Source organism: Notolepis coatsorum (genome assembly GCF_963971535.1).
Source record: "Notolepis coatsorum genome assembly, chromosome: 2".
NCBI lineage: Eukaryota > Metazoa > Chordata > Actinopteri > Aulopiformes > Paralepididae > Notolepis > Notolepis coatsorum.
This window is the reverse complement of record NC_140166.1, coordinates 28,352,850-28,373,537: the sequence shown is the minus strand read 5'-3', so window position 1 is coordinate 28,373,537 and position 20,688 is coordinate 28,352,850. Positions and strand designations below refer to the sequence as shown.

Sequence of the window (20,688 nt, the reverse complement as noted above, 5' to 3'; positions counted from 1 at the left end):
AGCAAATGGTAGGGCATGTGGGGACACTTCCATAGCCATGTGAAGCCCCGAGTTGCAAAATTACAACATCACTTTTAGCTTCTAGCTATTTTAAAAAAAAGTCTGTAAATGTTTATTTAAAAATGTTTAAGCACATTTACATAGTCAATGGGTCCTGTTGTTCAGCCTCACAATGATATTGGATAGTACATGTGTTTATAGGTCCCACTCTCTGGCCTCTGAAGTTGCTCATGTCTTTATTTGGGCCTCACAGACTCACCACCTGAGGGGAGTACATATTGGAATCTCCCACTCGGAAAAAAAAACTATGTGAGCAAGAGGAGGGGCGCTTTCTTTCTTTCTTTCTTTCTTTCTTTCTTTCTTTCTTTCTTTCTTTCTTTCTTTCTTTCTTTCTTTCTTTCTTTCTTTCTTTCTTTCTTTCTTTCTAAGGTTCCAGATTTTGAATATACTGTAGGCCTATATTGATTTTAATATATGTGAGAGCGAGGAGAGTAAAAAGCCCTGGACCCGTCTGGTAGAGACAAATTGGCAATAAACGCTGCTTTGTGGACAATGGCTCTGTGGAAGAATCCCTTTGTTTGCTCCAAGACAATAACTCCAAACTCACACCTTGGGGAGAGCCAAGGGCCCTGTAGCCCCCACCCCGCCACACACCAACCTTTTGTTGTGTGTGTAAATAAATGTTGGCGGGTCCAAAATGAATGTTGTTGTTTACATGTTAGAGGCATGTATCTCCTCCCTACTTCCCATTTCCCCATGTGGAATGCGCCTGATTGGATAAACGACATGCTGGTGCTCTAGTGCGACATCTAGAATCAAGAATCAAGAGGTTTATTTGTCACATACAAATAGAGAGAGAGAGAGAGAGAGAGAGAGAGAGAGAGAGAGAGAGAGAGAGAGAGAGAGAGAGAGAGAGAGAGAGAGAGAGAGATGGCTGAATAAAGATGGCTAAATGCTGATTTAAACTGGAATAAAGATGGCTAAATGCTGATTTAAACTGGAATAAAGATGGCTGAATAAAGATGGCTATGCTGATTTAAACTGGAATAAACATGGCTGAATAAAGATGGATAAATGCTGATTTAAACTAGAATAAATATGGCTGAATAAAGATGGCTAAAGGCTAATGTAAACTGGAATAAAGATGGCTGAAAAAGATGGCTAAATGCTGATTTAAACTGGAATAAAGAGGGCTAAATGCTGATTTAAACTGGAATAAAGATGGCTAAAAGCTAATGTAAACTGGAATAAAGATGGCTGAATTTGACTTACGATGTTCATGAGGGTGAGCAGGTAGTTCTGCACATGCTCCTTCCCGTGGAATCGCACCACAGAGTCGTCCACCCCGAGCAGCACCTCGATGTTGAAGTCCTCGTCCCCAGCATGGCGGCGTCTGCGGACAGTCTGGTTGATGTGCCTGGCCACAGTGTCCAGAGTCCCCGGAACATCCAGCTCTGCAGGGGACAGAGAGACAGTTTAGACAGAGTGTTAGTTAAAACCACACAGGCAGAGGCTAGGATGACATTAAAAAAATAACAAGTTGTGTTTCTGAGAGCAGAAAGAGATTGTGAAACTGTGTGTGTGTGTGTGTGTGTGTGTGTGTGTGTGTGTGTGTGTGTGTGTGTGTGTGTGTGTGTGTGTGTGTGTGTGTGTGTGTGTGTGTGTGTGTGTGTGTGTGTGTGTGTGTGTGTGTGTGTGTGTGTGTGTGTGTGTGTGTGTGTGTGTGTGTGTGTGTGTGTGTGTGTGTGTGTGTCAGGGAACCTGCGCTGCGATGAGGAGCTTGTTTTGGAGATCGGCTTCTCCTCTTTCTTTTCTTAATTGGCGCTTTGATATGATTAGTGGTGGAAAGTATTTTTACTGTACCGTACTGTACTCAAGTACATTTTCGAGCTACTTGTATTTTATGTGAGTATTTTCATTTTAGGGAACTTTATACTTTTACTCCACTACATTTCAAGGAAAATATTGTACTTTTTACTCCACTACATTTATCTGAAACCATCAGTTACTAGTTAGTAGTTACTTTGAAGAAAAGGATTTTGCATTGAAAACACAATACCCGGGTCTCATTCCCGAACGGATTTCTGCCTATTGAAGACATATTAGGGCTGGTAGCGCGATTCCCCAAATTTTCCTGAGATCGGATTTTACCGTGGCTGAGAGCAGATTTAAGAGTGCTGAGGAGCACACTTATGATTGATTGACTAATTGAAAATTGTATTAACTTGACAGACTGTGTTCTCATAGTGATTCCTTCATGTCAACGCTACAGGCAGGGGCGGATTTAGGATTGTAGGAGATCCGGGGCTTAGCCCAGATAGGATTTTTTTTTACTTCGACACCACAACCTTTAACTTATACCACCACCTTGAAAGTGTTAATATGCGTCTTTGTTTACGGTTTGATTATCACTGATACTCAGTCGGTTCCAAGATAAGTCTTCCAAGAGAACTCTTTGGAAAATATTGGGGAATGAGACCCAATACCTATATACAAAATAACATAATCAGAACAGCATAACTGGACCACATACCACTTTAACATAACCTTTAATCAGAGCAGCATAACTGGACCACATACCACTTTAACATAACCTTTAATCAGAGCAGCATAACTGGACCACATACCACTTTAACATAACCTGTAATCAGAGCAGCATACCTGGACCATATACCACTTTAACACAACCTATAGAGGTCAATGGATACACAAACGTCATGTAGAATGTGTACTTTTACTTTAGATACTTAAGTCCATTCAATAGCAAATACTTCTCTACTTTTACTTAAGTAGACTTTGAATGGAGGACTTTTACTTTTACCAGAGTACTCATTTATCTGAGTATTTCTACTTTTACTTAAGTAAAGGAACTGTGTACTTCTTCCACCACTGGAAATTATAAATCCTCCACCTTATCCAAGAGAGAAATTGATATTAGAAGACAAGGCCAAGAGCATCCGTGAACCAGGTCCATTCATTTTCCATAGCTACTGGTATAAGCTATGTCTTAGGGCCTTTTCTCACTCACCCTATTCGTTTCTATTTCGTTCCGTTCTGCCCGTACCGAGATCTGATGCGAACCCCCCCCCCCCCTCTCCCCACTCTAGTTTGTGTACACACTTCAGTCTGGGTGCGCTCTGGGTTTTGTTTACGGTTTGCGTTTTGAGCTTGTAAGCTTGCCGTAGTCGATGATGTCACGCTCGAAATGTAAACACAGGAAGTGTTAACACGGAGACTGGAGAATGGATGTTGATATAAAGAAACAAATAACTAATAAATATGAAGTTATATTTGAACCTCTGTTGTCAAGCCTTGTCAATATAACCCACCCCCCTTTTCTCACGAATGGAACTCTGTTGTAGAGTCCGCTTTTGATCGTTTTGCAGGGTTAACAATAACGCTAAGCTAACGGCTACCGCTAGTTAGCTTTATAACCTTTTACTAGTAACATTGCTTGCATCGATTATATTGAATGTCATTGATCTACTGGTCGACCGAAAATGTAAACGGGAATGTCTTAACACGACTGCGGACTCTGGATGTTGATATAAAATGAACAAATTGCCAATAAATATGAAGTTATATTTGAACCTCTGTTGTCAAGCCTTGTCAATATAACCCACCCCATTTTATCACGAATGGATGGTGTTGTAGAGTCCGCTTTTGAGCGTTTTGAGCGATCTACTGGTCGACCACGGCCGACTGGTTGGGCACCACTGGTCTAATAGAAATAAATGCATTCGAACAATGTATAGACATAGCAATGGCAAACAAAATGTATGACGTTATGTCAGCACCAGGCGCCACGCCCGTGAAAAGGTACAAGCTCGCAAAGCCACACCCCCCGTTCTCCCGGGGCCGACCCCGAGACCACCTCTGCCAGCTGATCCCGTTCAGCGGGGGGTGAAACGATTCAGCGCCGTTTCGCACCCCAAAAGGGGTGAGTGAGAACACTCCCCCCGTGCTCCGGGACGGTGATTCGATACAAAAGGCTGAGTGTGAAAGCGTGTCTGAGTGCTATCTGTGTTTACATAACAAATAAATTGTGTACATTTCTCAGACACTGCGCACGCATACAGTATGCACGCATACGCACACATACTTACTTAGCTTAAGGGGATGAAATAACATATAATCAATGTCTCCACAGAGAGGGAGACTTTTAAAGGTCCTGTGTCTTATAAATGGCATTTTCCAGTGTTTAGCATTGTTTCCTAGCAATGGGGGTTTGTATCAATGGGGTCTGTGTCTCTAATTCTTATTTTGGCGGATTGCTCCAATTCAGTTGAGACAATATCCTCCCCCAGTGAACTAAGTTATTCTGATTTGACTCGCTATCCTACGTAGCAAGGAGCTGATCTGCAGTAACGCCCCCTCTATAATAATAAATAATATTCACCGGGGTATATATTGTCATTTGAAACAAGTTACCAATGCATTGTCCCGTGGGATTATGCCCCCCGCAGCTAAATGTATTAGTATCCCCCTCAATCTCTCTATATCTCTCTCTCTGTCTGCCAGTCAGACTGTGGGTGACTGTCACTCAAATCGCTTATGGGCGGAGCCCAGCCCAAAACAGCTTGAAGTCTTGAAGTGGAAAAATGCTGCTTTAGAGTACTTGATTAGAAATACAAAACAACGATTTTTTTGTGTTCCATAAACTCACAGGAATTGTGTAAAGTTGCCCAAATAGTGAAAGGAATAGCAAGACATGTCCCCTACTATTGTTCTAAGGCACAGTAGGATTCATACATGCATGTATACTATGGCCCCCCAGGGCCTCTGTCAGAGGGAAATGGCCTACGTCACCACCGTGAACCACACGGTCAGAGACCCTTCCCCCAATCCAGGCCACTGGGGAAGGTAATTGAGGGCCGGTACCTCCATAATTACCTGCTCACACGCTGGAACAGGAACAGGTGAGCTGCATCACTAATTAACTGTTGGACTTTTAAGCAGGGGGCAAACAGGGAGGACAGGGAGAGACTCAGGACGGCGGGCCTGGTGAAGGAGCTCTTCACCACCCCTGGAAGAACGGCGAGCTAACCCCCGGGTCGTGAGTAAATGCTGGACATCGTCCATTAATGTATGCCTTGAAGACTGAAGATTATTGATGTGTAAAGACTGTGGAAGATTAAGGAAAATTGTCAAGGGGAACATTTTACCATGTGTATTGGAGGATATGGACACTTTGGGCGGAATCCTCAAAGGCTTTGCACGGCTTTTTCCGAAGCAGAGCCGGTGCATCTCGCTCTCAAATGAGTGAAATTAGGTTGCTCATGCGTAACGTTGGCATTGGGTCTGTGCAATTGGCGTATATTTAAATGAGGTAACATGGGCGGAACATCTCCCCTTTCTATGTAAATGAGCCTCTAAACAGGTGATCATGGCAGCAGTAAATGTGCAGACAGGCATGGCCGTGAAAGATATTATCGAATATCTCGAAGGACCATATCAAATCAAGCGCATGCAGCGATCCCATGCAATCGTACTCATTATTTAAATATCATTATATAACGTTGTGGGCCTTGGCGTTATGCTCGTATATAAACAGAATCAAACTTGTTCGAGAAATATAAAGCCGCGTGCCAATAGCCTTCGCAACGCGTGATTTATAAATAAGGCTATAGCTGACATTTCAATTTAAATGCTTGGTTCTGAGATTATCAATACAGTAAACATTTATTTCTGATATAGGTGCTGATCAGCAGTAATGCAATGTCATGATTATTATTATTCTGAAGTTATTATTAGAACAAGCCTGAAGACCGAGCCTGGTTCGGGGCTGAGGGACCACAGCCACTAACCTTCACCGTCTCTCCTCTGCTCTCTCTATTCAGGCCGAGTGAAGCCAGCACCCCGGACGGGAAGGATTTCAGTTGCGTTACTCCCCCACCCCTATTCCCCTCACAATAACTATAATTACATTTTTCAACTTGAAAATGTGACTGGGATAGGGCTGACCTCGACTAATCGATAGAAAGGAGCCGTAGTCGACTGCCAACCTCTTAGTCGAATGCAAAAAGAAAATTAAAATATTAGAATTCTTTATTATTATTATTATTATTATTATTATAGTTTTTTTTATCATTCTTTCCAAAAGCAAAGAGGCCTAGAAGCGTGGCTAACGCTAATGGCGCGCATACCAGCGAGGCTAACTGCCTAAGAAAACGGGTACAGAGGCACTGAAAGAGGATTTCACACACTAGACATATCAAGATGTATCCATCAGTGGACCAATTGCATGCTTTCGCAGAGGAAAGGAAGCCTTCAGTCGACTTCTTCAGACATTAAGCACCCCCCACAGCCCAAATGGAATGATCCCCCCCCCCCCCCCCCCCCCCCCCAAACAAATAATTTTTAATACCAATCTAATCTAGAATCTATCTAATCTATTATTAACACAAAAATAATAGCGAATAATCAAGAAGCCATTTTATGAGCAAATGTCACACAATTTGCACATTTCGCGTGTTATATAGCATGGCAATCAGAACCTTCAGACTTCAAAAGGAGTCCAGTTGATATAGAAAATACATGATTCAGTCGCTGGTCCAGAGCCGGGCCACGGCATTGCTAATACATCACCCGCACTTGATGGATTGATTTGGCTAACGTTTACTTTCCTCCAACATCGCCTACATCATCGTTGTTTGATTTGCTCAACCAATGTTTACTCTCCTCTGATACTGCTTCGGGTGCGACACATAAAAAGGCAGAGGCTTGGATCATGGCAACCCTCAGAGTTAAAGATCTCCTCCACTCAAATATATACAGTTAATTCCTCTTGGAGGCGTGACTTTGACTATACGGATTGTTATTTGTGCCTTTTTCACATTCTTCTCCTGGAGAGGGAGAGTTTCTCTGTACTTCCCTGAAAACTGAGTTGCATGTGTGATGTCACTAATAGGTCCAACCTCTCATGGTCAAGTATGTGTTAACTTGACACCGTTAGCTTCAGCTACAGAGAAAGCTAAGTAGTTATTGACATGTCTTGAAAGAATATAAACTGCTGACTTGTAATTCCTGGTAAATATCAATGGGTGCTTGTTGCCAATTAGCATAATGCAGAGATCAGTGCATCTCAATGAGGGTAACAGTGTAGAGATGCTGCTAAAACGTTTTCAATTGGTCAATTTGGTCGAAAAACCATACTTGTACATATTGTCATATCTTTTAATGGCCGTGGTGATCTCATTTGAATGTTCATTTCATTTCAAACCTTAATTTATACAGGTAACAATCTCATTGAGACATAGTCTCATTTACAAGAGCGACCTGATCCACCAAACAAACATAACAAATACATAAAACAAATTCCAGACAAAAACAAGACAAGTAACACAACTAAAAATCTAAGAGGGGTCTAGATAAATTAAATTAAGAGCAAGAACACGAACAGGCCCCCATGGATGCCCTTTCAATATTGTGTATAAGAAGCTTAAAATCTCCAATGGGAATTAGGTTCGGGAGCCTCAGTTCCTTCTGTAATAAGTTCCACGTAGACGGGGCAGAATAGGAAAAGGCTGTTTTTCAGAGTTCTGTGCGGGCAACTGGTACAGAGAGAGTTAAAAGATCATGTTCAGAATGTTCAAAACAACACACACACGGTCTGTCTCACCACATCGCACATATTGTGTTGTCATTGTCCGTTTCATCTATTGTCTGTTTTTTATGGTTATGAAGTTTGTGTAGTTGAATTACTTGTACTGTTGTCTGTTCTTGTGATTATAAAGTGTGTGTACATTTGTAATTTGTCTGCTCTCAACCTGCAAAGGGACTACAGATGAAAATTAGCCTCTAGCTATAATCGGGCATATTTACATGAACATGTTCATTTATATGTACCGTCTCTATTTTTTATAAATAAATAAACATATACTGTACGTACATACATCCACGAGTCATCAACCCCTGATTTCATTATACAACGTTTCCCACACACACCTTTGGATTGAAAGTTGTAGGTACATTGCAGTGATGAACACTTGACGTTCTACCCCATAGCTACAACTGTAGTCCAGCCCAGGCTGTTTTCACTGATGATGTCTCAACTAGCAGCATGCTTATCCAATCAGGTGCACATGTGGAAATAGGGAGGTATGGAGGGGATATGCACGTAATATGTAAACAACAACATTCAATTTGGACCCACCACATCTTTTTTTAATGATAAATTCATAAATCAATCATCTATTTTGGGGGAAAGCAATATGTTTATTCTGCACCTTTCTAAAAGGTCTGTGGATGATTCTGATGAGTAAGTAGTTATGGTTTTGGTTTGTTTATTGGCCATATGAAATCAGCTTCCCTTTTGAGTATTCCTTTCAGACTGAATTCAAGCCTGGGGGAAGCAGAGTGGCCTGAGGGAGGCAGAGTGGCCTGAGGGAGGCAGAGTGGCCTGTGGGAAGCAGAGTGGCCTGAGGGAGGCAGAGTGGCCTGTGGGAGGCAGAGTGGCCTGTGGGAAGCAGAGTGGCCTGAGGGAGGCAGAGTGGCCTGTGGGAGGCAGAGTGGCCTGAGGGAAGCAGAGTGGCCTGTGGGAAGCAGAGTGGCCTGTGGGAGGCAGAGTGGCCTGAGGGAGGCAGAGTGGCCTGTGGGAGGCAGAGTGGCCTGTGGGAAGCAGAGTGGCCTGAGGGAAGCAGAGTGGCCTGAGGGAGGCAGAGTGGCCTGAGGGAAGCAGAGTGGCCTGTGGGAGGCAGAGTGGCCTGAGGGAGGCAGAGTGGCCTGAGGGAAGCAGAGTGGCCTGTGGGAGGCAGAGTGGCCTGTGGGAAGCAGAGTGGCCTGAGGGAGGCAGAGTGGCCTGAGGGAGGCAGAGTGGCCTGAGGGAGGCAGAGTGGCCTGAGGGAAGCAGAGTGGCCTGAGGGAAGCAGAGTGGCCTGGGGATTAGGGAGACCTGTCACCAGACGGTCACAGGTTTGAACCCCTTTGTCCCCCATGACAGCAATGTGCCCATTCTATTTAGAATAGTCCTTGAGTAAGGCATTGAACCCCTACCTGCAGATATTATGCTGACCCTGCGCTCTGACCCTTGACCCCTCTCTGGGGTATATGCCAAGAAATATAATTCCTATTTAACAAGTCAAGTCAAGTAAATTTTATTTATGTAGCACATTTTAAACAACGGCAGTTGACAAAGTGCTAAACAACTTACACAAAATTCAAGATACTATACTCAAACCATATCAAACTATTAAAACATATATACATTCAAATCACATTAAAACTAAGCGGATGCTCAGCACAACGGATTTAGAAGGCCAGGCTGAATGGATGATTTAAAAGTGACTGGGCACAGACCCGGTGACACTATAGTGTTCTCAATCCATATCCAACAATAATAAATCAATAATTAAAAACCCTGCGAGGTCAGCATGTCCGCGCCGCGGTGGGAACCACGCGGTGTCCTGGCAGCACCACACCTATACATCTTGTGTTGTGAATGAAAGTGAGTGGAGCTGGTTCTCTCAGCGATGCTCGCTGCAGACCCCGGAGACACAGTCGGTGATTGAGTAGGCGGGGAGCGGCCCGGGCTAAAATAAACACGGGAGAAATGGCCGCCACCTCAGCCGTGCCCCGAGGCCCACAGTGTTGGGCTTGTGGAGCACATTCCTCCGCTCCGCCGCTCTCGACGTGACACAGGCATTCTTGTGCAGCAGGCCAGCCCCCCCAAACCACCCTCGCCCCCCCAGAGTAAACAGGCTCTCTGAGGTCCCTACTTCAAACGCGTAGGACTTCCCCCCTCAACGATCCTTAAGACTGCCAGTGTATGCCCCAGCCAGGGCTAAGGACAGGGGGGGGGGGGTACCATGCTTGTACCGGCAGCCCTGGAGAGAGAAACTGGGGGGGGGGGGGGGGGGGGGCTGCTAGCCAGTGCTTGGCCACACATGGCACTGTGTGGCAAGGTGGCAAGGAGGACGGCCAGCCCCACGCCGCAGGGCTAAAAATGGCACAGAGGTAAAGAGGTGGATAGAAGGGGGCAGGTCGTCTCAGTCTACACAGTGGAAATCTACTGTGCCAATAATATCCACCCCTCCACATGCTCTTTTTACACACAAATGCACACACACACACACATGCAAACACTCAAGTATCCGTCTGGGAGCTTGCTTACTTGGTCGTTTAACGTTGTTCCCATTGAGAAAGTGGGTTACTGTGGGGTGCGACCAATGCAGGACCAATGCATGACCGGCGTGGATATGTAACCATGGAGATGTAACCAGGGTGGAGATGATGTAACCATGGAGATGTAACCAGGGTGGAGATGATGTAACCATGGAGATGTAACCAGTGTGGAGATGTAACCGGCGTGGAGATGTAACCATGGAGATGTAACCGGCGTGGAGATGTAACCATGGAGATGTAACCGGCGTGGAGATGTAACCATGGAGATGTAACCGGCGTGGAGATGTAACCGGCGTGGAGATGTAACCATGGAGATGTAACCAGCGTGGAGATGTAACCGGCGTGGAGATGTAACCGGCGTGGAGAAGAGGATCCCTGCAGCTCGCCACTCTCCTCTCCGTGGTCCTGGAGGTGTGCGATGTCCCGGTGACCGGCGGTGGTGAAATGCCAGGTGTCGCGACCGGCAGCCAGACTCTCTCCAGTGCTGAAGGTTTGATGTCACAACAACGTGTCGGCTGGGTTTTCATGTGGTCCTCGCAGAGCTCCCACTGTCCCCCGGGAGACCTGCAGAGCTCCCACTGTCCCCCGGGAGACCTGCGTCCTTCCTGGAGGCGGCCATAGAAGACTTGTCGAGGGATCACGTGCCCCACGCAGCGCAGGTGTCCTCATGCAGGGAGCACTTCCACGCCGGTCGCCTGGGTCCGCTCGTACAAGTCAACAACACAGGGCACCCTGTCCTCCCGGGACACATGGACACACCCCGGATCTGCTGTAGGCAGCGATGGTGGAATGCCTCCAGCATTCTCATGTGCCTTTGGTAAGGAGTCAAGGCGTCTATCAGTGTGGACAGGCAAACTGCTTTCTATACTTCTGTTTGAGAGGGAACTGTTAAGTGGTCCTGGTCCTGGGGAGACACTGGCTTTGAGCCTGCCCGAGGCAGCGGAGGCGAGACCCACACAGAGCGGTACGTGAATGTGCAGGTGGGGGACATGACACTTCCCAGGTAAGCAGTGTTTCCCCTACCAATGCCCTTCTCTGTTTTGGTGTGGGTTGCATTTGAGTGGGTATACAGGTATACCTATTGCTGGCCACACCACACCTCACAACACAAACACCTGCCCTACAACCACTCAAATCCAACCAATATAAAGGGATATAAACAAAGCGCAGAGTAATTCCCTGTATACCTTCCTGGGCATTTACATTTTAACTTTACATTTTACTGTACATTTGACTGTATATTACGGTATATTGTCAGACTGTATATTTCAGAATTTTAGAATGTATATACATATCTTAGAATGTATATCTCTGACTTTGTATTTTGTATTTTGTATTTTATTCTTATTCCTATTCCTTTTGACTAACTAAATGTTCACTGTGAGCGATCTGTGGTGCTGAATTTCCCTCGGGATTAATAAAGTACTTCTATTCTATTCTATTACAGATCTTTTAAGACACATTTTCAGATACAATGGAAGCCTGTGGCAGTGGTCAATCGGCAGAAAATAACTTTCAGTAACGGTAAAATATTGTGGAAAACAGAAGAGAGCCTTGCTTTTTGTATCAAGGCAAGAATGACTTGGAACCCACATGAGAAACAGACTGCTATGGCCCTTGAAGCTCTAGAATGCGTCGGTGGAGGATATTGGCCGGAGGTGTCAGATGTTGAACAGGTGTCTGTTGTTTCCAGAGCTTTGTGCGAGAGGAGAGTGACTGCTACATGTTGAATATGACAGGGGCTAAGGTACAGCCCTGCCTCGAGCACCACTTCCATAGTAGAGGAGAGTGACTGCTATGTACTGAATATGACAGGGGTTAACGTACAGCCCTGCGTCGAGCACCACTTCCATAGTAGAGGAGAGTGACTGCTATGTACTGAATATGACAGGGGTTAACGTACAGCCCTGCCTCGAGCACCACTTCCATAGTAGAGGAGAGTGACTGCTATGTACTGAATATGACAGGGGTTAACGTACAGCCCTGCCTCGAGCACCACTTCCATAGTAGAGGGGAGTGACTGCTATGTACTGAATATGACAGGGGTTAACGTACAGCCCTGCCTCGAGCACCACTTCCACAGTAGAGGAGAGTGACAGCTACATGTTGAATATGACAGGGGCTAACGTACAGCCCTGTCTCGAGCACCATCTCCACAGTAGAGGACGGTGACTGCAGGCCTACCGACATATCCATGCACTCACACTTACGTCCAGGAGCAAGTGGATGTATAATGGCCATGGCCATACACACACACTGTCTAATACATACTGTAACAGGTGAAGAAAGTTCTATGTTTTTCAATGTGTATATAATGTATATATATATCGGTGGGTGACAGCATTTACTTTTACTTTTACGGATCTATAGATCTTAAAAGTAGCAGGCAGCCAGTTCTGTGTCTCCACGGTAGCAAGCAGGGTGTGTGGCTCTGAGGTTGTTCGGCAGCTTGTTAACATAAACACTGATAAGGACTGAGAGCAGGCAGGATTGGTCAGAGAGAACTATGGAGAGTTTGACATCGATAGAACCATGCTAAAGGTGAAGATCAGTTGCCATGGCAGTGCGTCACATAGTAACGAGGAGAGGGGGCGGGCCTGTTGTTAGGGGGAAGAAGTTATGATGTGAGTTTCTTCCGGGTAAGGTTAGATCTAGACACGAAGCAGACGCGAGCAGACGTGGATCAGAGACTTTCATCCCTCCCCACCCTCGCTGGGTGGGGGAGGGGAAATAGTGACACATCATCATTAGCTTCGTCTTACAGGAAATGGTGGTTGGCTATGACGAGAGAGAGAGAACCATTGGATTGAAGAGAATTAAGACTGAACAATGACAATACAGAATGGGTTACATCGGGTACGTGAGGATCTGAGGAAAGAGATCACGTTGCAGTGTCATTTCTTATGACTAACGGATGTACTAACAGGGGTTGCTACAAACATAACGCAGAACAGAGAGAGTCACGAAGGAGATGATGAGATGAGATTGGCTGATTACCAAAAATCTAACACAGGGCTTTCCCTAAGCAATGATATAGGGCACAGCACCACCATGACAAAGCGCCAGCGCAAACATGTAATAAAAAACATTAAAAAATAAATATATATTATATATTATATTATATATTATATATATATAAATGTTTTTGTAGTGAAAACTTGGAACCAGCTTATATCTTGTGCACTGTACTTAAATAAATAACTTATTTGGAACTTTTGTTTTATTTTATGAAATTATGTTTTTAAGTTGCAGGAAATTACAGCAAATGGCTTTCTTTATTACTCGTTTATTTTGCCTCCCAGATGAAGGGGGGGCTACTCCCCTCCAGACCACCCCCTAGTTGTGACTCAGCCCCATCTTGTTGGGGAATCCTGGGGAAAGCCCAGTGTCGTAATAATATCTACATGTTTAATGTGAGGATTTTAAGATTGTTTCCCCCCAGGGCAATACCACCATTTTCAGAACGTCAGTTCCCATGAAATAAATAGTATTGTCGTTTTAACCCTAGTATTGCCACTGAGATTAGAACTGACAATGATGTCGCCATGACAACTGGCTGTTGAGAGTAGGTTACTATATATTTCTATAATCTTTTAGATAAGTAATTCTGAAAAACATACACCTGAAAGGGTCCATCTGTTCTTTTCCCACTTAGAATAGAATAGAATAGAATAGAATAGAAGTACTTTATTGATCCAGAGGGAAATTCAGCACTACAGATCGCTCACAGTAAACATTTAGGTGGTCAAAAATCTAAAATCACGAATAACAATATAAATACAGTCAGGGATATACATTCTAAGATATATATATACATTCTAAAATATACAGTAAAAATATACAGTAAGATGTACAGTAATAAGTGTAAAATAGTAAAATGTCGATTTAAAAAGTAAAAAGTCCAGGAAGATTTGGCAGAGTTGTACTGTCACTCTGTGCTCAGTGAGGCAGTGAGGCACAGTGAGGCGTTATATACAGAAGTCTGATGGCTGTTGGAATGAAGGACTTCCTGTGCCCTTCAGTGTTGCATCTTGGGAGTCTTAGTCTAACAGTGAACGTGCTCCTTCTATCGACCAACTGAGATTAGAACTCACGATGACGTCGCCATGGCTACTGGCTGTTGAGAGTTGGCTATTATAGAGTTCTATCATTTTTTAGATAAAAGTAATTCTGAAAAACATACACCTGAAAGGGTCCATCTGTTATTTGTCCACTTCCACTGTCTATTATACGTTCTACGTTTTTTCATTTTTCTCTATGTATTGCACATTATGGGAAATGACAATAAAGTTGACTTTGACTTTGATTAACTGTTGCAATGTTTGCTCATTTAGTTTAGTTTATTAAGTTTATTTGAATAGGGACAGTGCACATTATTCACAGTAATGGGACAGAGCACCAGCACTGTAAATATGCCAGTGTTAGCTGGGTAGCTAGTTTTCAACTGCAGTCCCTAGGCAAGATGTTAAATGCCAGGTAAAAACAGAATAGATACACATTTTATACATTTTATAATAGAAATAGAACATAATTACAACAGTATTTTAATATAACAGCATACAATAGCTCACAGGAAATAAGCTGTTACCCTAGCAATGGAATTATTCTGAAAGGTGGAAAGGTGGAGACCAGCTTTCTGCCACAATTCCAACAGTCAGTCACAAAAATGTAAGCTATTCAATCTTCCGTGAATAATGACTGATGGTATGACTTCCACTATTCTGTGGATAGAAAGCAATTATGAATAGTCTGATGGTATGGCTTCCACTATTCTGTGGATAGAAAGCAATTATGCAAAACCAAAGTCATGAATGCCACAAAGGAGTAATGATCACTGTTACAACACAATTTCTGCCTTTTAAAATGTCTACTGTCTGGCTCAGGACTGTGACGGTGAGGGGCAGTGAACAGCACTATACGATAGGCTGCCTGAGGCCTCAACAAGCTTTTAACACGTTGACAAGCAGCTTCAACTCAACAAACGAGGTGTGATACCAAATTATTTGCATTAATCTGTTTTGCCAGCGCAGTGCTTTTCAGGCTCGAGGCTGCAGTTGAATTCCTTTCATGTGGTCGTGTTGAGGTTTCTCCTCGGCCCCACATCCCATAAAAACTCATGTTAATTACACTGGCTTTTGATGACTGAGGCCTTTTGTTATTTCACCCTTTTTCTCTCCCCTTCCCTCTCCCACCAGCCGCGATGAAAATGAGAGGTGGCACTGGTGCTGCACTCAGAGCTAATTACCTCTCTGGATATGAGCTGAAGATATGCTGCACTCGGAGCTAATTACCTCTCTGGATACGAGCTGAAGATATGCTGGACTCAGAGCTAATTACCTCTCTGGATACGAGCTGAAGATATGCTGGACTCAGAGCTAATTACCTCTCTGGATACGAGCTGAAGATATGCTGGACTCAGAGCTAATTACCTCTCTGGATACGAGCTGAAGATATGCTGGACTCGGAGCTAATTACCTCTCTGGATACGAGCTGAAGATATGCTGCACTCGGAGCTAATTACCTCTCTGGATACGAGCTGAAGATATGCTGGACTCAGAGCTAATTACCTCTCTGGATAAGAGCTGGAGAGATACTGGACTCAGAGCTAATTAAAGTACCTCTCTGGATTAGAGCTGAAGACAGAGCTAACTGGACTCAGAGCTAATTACCTCTCTGGATAAGAGCTCAAGACAGAGCAAACTGGACTCAGAGCTAATTACCTCTCTGGATAAGAGCTCAAGACAGAGCTAACTGGACTCAGAGCAAACTCCCTCTCTGGATAAGAGGAGACGCTGGACTGAGGACTTTCCAACGTGGCACAGAGTCAGACAGAGACTATGAATTCTCTCTAATGTGCTCTATAGACCTCATGCCGTTTTATGGAGCTGTGTAGATGTGAGGCTCAAACTCATAAAAGAGTGTGTGTGTGTGTGTGTGTGTGTGTGTGTGTGTGTGTGTGTGTGTGTGTGTGTGTGTGTGTGTGTGTGTGTGTGTGTGTGTGTGTGTGTGTGTGTGTGTGTGTGTGTGTGTGTGTGTGTGTGTGTGTGTGTGTGTGTGTTCTTATTTTCCTATCCTTGCGGGGACCAAATGGAAAGCGATAATGTTTGTACTTCCATGTGCGGACATTGGTCGAAGCCCACGAGGACAAGGGGCTATTTTTAAGGACTTGTTTAAGCTTGAGGTTAGGTTGAGGTTAGGTTAAGGTTAGGGTTCGGCATAAAGTATATGAATTAATGTAAGGCAGTGGACGGTCCGGTCCCCACAAGGAATGAAAACCTGGCTGTGTGTGTGCGTGCATGTGCATGTGTGCATGTGCATGTGTGTGTATGAGTGTGCATATGGGTGTGCGCGACATGCGCATGCATGTGTGTGTGTGTCTGAATGTGCTCTCGGCAGGCCACCTGAAGCTTCTAAGAGTCTCCTGCCTCCCACTGGGCTTCAGTTAAAGCAGTGTTACTAATGATTTCTCAACCCTGAATCACCAGAGGCGCCACGATACGATATAATCACAATACTAGAGTATCGTATTTTGCCATTTTCTAGACTGCAAATGATGTCCCCAATGTCAGTGTATTGGTATAATATCGGCAAGCAAAGTTCTGTATCGTATGGCTCTCGCTCGGCGTCACTCACGCACTGCACCTCGCTTGTGCACGCGCACAGAATAAAATTCCACAAATGTACCTTTATCCCAATATTCGTCTGACCACACCCCTCATCAGCTTACCTTCATAAGCAGGTGTGTGGCCACCCGCTCACTTCCTTCTTCGCTTTCACCACAAGGAAGTGCCTTGGAGAGATCCCCACTTGACGTGTTGCTAGTTGAAGAGAGTTGAGACGTGTTTACATTGTGCTTATATTTTTCTTCTCTCATAACTATTCAAAAGGAAAATCTAAGTCATAATGTCTACCTCGGAGAGTAGACCCACTCTTCACCAGCGGTTCTCCATTCCCGCCTCTGTCGTGCGCGCTGGTGCGGGGCTGCTGCCACTTTCGTGGTTGCCAGCCCAGCCCAGGAGACAGCCGATGGGTAGTTTGCCTCTCCGAGGAGCCGGTGCATCGGTGCCGTCGCCCCGGCGGTGGCCTGATCCCGACTCTGGTTCCTCTGGTTCCAGGGAATCGTCCGTTATTGAGCGGCCGGTTCCTTTGGTTCCGGAGGATTTGCGACGCAAACTTTTCGCGTCTGCCCGTTCACGTCGCAAGATGGTGTCCTGCAGACGCGAACGGCCTGGGTTTGGGGAATTGCTGGAGACCAGCGAGGATGCGTCGGTCTCTGCATGTCCGATGGAAACTGAGGATTACATGGAAGAGTCGGACGGATTCTTGTTTGAAGGCCCTGTGGAGGCGAGTATCCCTCCCGTCCAGGAAACACCGATTGGCATATTGGGGTGACCAGTCATTTATCGCTGGTACACAGTCGCTGGCTGCGGCTTCTAACATCGCGCAGCTGGCTAGATTTGTATCGGGGATAATGATGGGCGGCACGGATCTGACCGAGGTAAAATGCGATCAGATCACCCAGGCGGTAGGAGCTGTACTGCATCTTACCCAGGTGCAGGCCATAGCCTCGGGGAAAATGCGCGCCCTGGCCACCCTGACCCAGCGCCACCTTTGGCTGGAGCAGGCTCGAGTGCCAGAGAAGAAGAGAGCCCCTCTTCTGACGGCCGAACTCTCCGATGCTGGACTATTCGGGAAGGCCCTGCAGCTGATGAACATGGTACTGCATGGCATTACAGGGTACTACATGGCTTACATAGCTCTACATGGCACTACATGGAACTACATGGCACTACGGGGTACTACATGGTACCACAAGGCACCACAGGGTACTACATGGCACTACAGGGTACTACAGGATACTACGGGGTACTACATGGCACTATGGGGTACTATAGGGTACTACATGGCACTACGGGGTACTACATGGCACTACAGGGTACTACATGTCTGCTCCTTTGCAGCACCACAAACATGGGAACTCTCTAACTCTTCCCCCCCCCCTCTCCCCCCTCCCCCCCCCCCCCCCTCCCTCCCCCTTCTCTCTGAGTACCCGTCTCCTGGCGCTGACCAAGGTGATGGATGCCTCGGGGTCTTGGCCAAGCTTGTAGTGACTGCTCTACATGCACCTCCGAGGCCTTGGATCAGTTATTCTCCGCCGTCTGTCCGTGGTCCTGTCAACTGATTAACAGACTGTTAACAGATTAACAGTCAACGCGGTTTCATTGCTGGTTAAGTACTTCTATTCTATTCACATAATACGCTTACTTCATATTTCTACTCCATTCACATATATGCCTACCACTTGTATCTATTGCTATGTCCGCCTACTACAATCTCATGAGCTGTCTAACGCCTGTCCCGTCTCCCTGTCTTCCTATGACTTGCTGTCCTGGAGTGTTGTCCGGAGTGTTGGACGTCCCGTGACGAAGGCCGGGAGATTGCGACCCCCTCTGCGTGCCCCCCTGTCTCCGGAGGTCTCGTAGTGGTGACCGGAGTGCCGGATGTCCCGCGATGATGTCGGGGAGTTCGCGACCCTTAATGCGCCACCCCCTATCTCCCTGTCTCCGGCTGTCCCTGAGCAACGACCGGAGTGTTGAATGTCCCGTGACTAAGACGGGGAGGACGTGACCCTCTCTGCGCCGCCCCTGTGCCTCAAATAGATCCGCTATCAACTCTATCTTTAATCTTTCAAAATGTTCAGTTGCTATCGCTATTAGCTCTATCTTTAATTTTTCAAAATGTACAGTTGCTATTGCATGCACTCATCTGTGTTTCACCACACACATGAGTGCATGCTTACCAACTGTCCGTCTGCAACACTACTATCACCAACATCTAAGAAGGGAGATCCCCCCTTGAACGGCCCTTCTAAGGTTTCTCTCCTCCACACTGCCTGTGGAGCTTTTTTCCCTATTGTTAGGTTTTAGTGAGTTTTTCCTTACCTTCGCGTGGGGTATGTCTGGGAGTGCTTGCATTCTTTCATTTATTTGCATTCATCTAAAAAATGTTTGGACCCTATGGTGTTCTTGTTCTGTTCTTGACTTATTGTTATGTTGTCTTCTTGACCTGTTTAAAGAAGACCTGTACGGCCCATGGGGACATTAACGTGTGTTGTCGGGCCCTATAAATAAATTTGATTTGATTTGATTTGATGACCTCAACGTGCAGAGAGATGGCAGAGGAGCGATCCGTGCTCCAACCCCATTTTCCGCCTCCCGTCCTTGCCGGTGGAGTCAGAAGGCTTCCACGACGTCGAGCTCCCTCCACCGTGCCTACCACTGCCTCCGCCACCACTGCTGGCCCCTCCAAGAAGGCCAGGAGGAGAGACGGCGATTCTGCTGCCGCTGGCCCATCCACGACCGGAGGAGACGGTAGGGAACGACGTGACCAGCAGCCGATCTACTACCGTCCCTCTGGGGCTTCTCGGGGTGGCAAAACCCGAGCGGCTCGAGGCGGCAGACGCCGCTGAGTGACTTTTCCCCCTGTGGTCCCCTCTATACCCTCCCCGGCCCTCATGATTTTTTTAGCCTAAATAAATAAATAGTTCCCTTAAAGGGGGACTATATTATTGGCCAAACAAACTGTGTTTCTTCAACATATGATGGGGTTGCGAAATGTGAATCTGCATTGTTACATTGAGAGATGAGTCACGTTGTGTTACGAGATTAAGCAAGGTCTGCAAGCATACACTCAGTCATAGAAAGGTTCTATTTAGCCTGACGCTCCACATGCAGGTAGAAGCTGGTGGTATGTTCCGTTGCTTGAGCAAAGTAATGTTGATCCACAACACTGTTGTGTTAGTTGCAGTAATACTCGTATACACACGTTCCACGGCCTAGCCGTTACTCTCTGTCAGTGTTTTGCTATGTACGACATAGAAAGCGGGTGTAGGATTCACACACACACGACTTGTTTTGTTATAAATCCTGTTCACAGTCTGTGGGTAGCGGGCATTGTATTAGCTTACGCTATACATTAGCATTCTACCGAAGGTCTCAAAATGCTACAGTTGTTATTGTGTGTAGGGAAAAAGGGTTTGTGTGAGGGGGTGCCGAATAAACCCCTCCTTCCCACTTGCTTGGTTTAGGAGATTTTTTCTCATTTTTCTGAGCCAGTCAGGGCCAAGCCGTTCAACGACTTGGCAGGGGAGGGGGGGGGGGGAGGGTTGTCCTGACACGACTCCTATTACAAACAGGAGTCGTGTACAGGGTTTCCCCCCGTCATAGCATATACGTTGCTATGACGACGGCTTCCGTGAGTTAAAGATCTTTACGTAAGGTTTGTGGTGTTAAAGCGTCGGGTTAGAGCGTAGGGCTTACGGGTCTGCTACGCTCGATTTTATGTGTAAACTTGAGTCAGTTGGTCACGTGACTCACAGTTGACATGTCTTTTTCATACTACGACTCATGTGGGGAGGCTTCTGGGAAAGTTCGGTCTATACTCTCTGACTAAGGGGTGACTGGATGTAAAAATGTAAACAGTTTTTACTCCCAGCTGTGCAGTTTGGGATTATGCTGTTGATGCTTCTTTCTTTATTATTGTAAAGAGTTGGAGTTAGGTTGCATC

General features: G+C 45.7%; 1 protein-coding gene across 1 annotated transcript in view; it reads right to left on the bottom strand.

The window, feature by feature from the left end:
• The window catches only part of adamts3 (ADAM metallopeptidase with thrombospondin type 1 motif, 3), a gene marked incomplete at its 3' end in the record, with an annotated part of 357,741 nt that overhangs the window by 194,520 nt on the left and 142,533 nt on the right, over positions 1-20,688 (bottom strand). Inside the window, exon 5 of the mRNA XM_084307667.1 lies at positions 1,273-1,454. Within this exon, the coding sequence (XP_084163793.1) occupies positions 1,273-1,454 (182 nt within the window). The remainder of the gene's footprint in view (positions 1-1,272; positions 1,455-20,688) is intronic.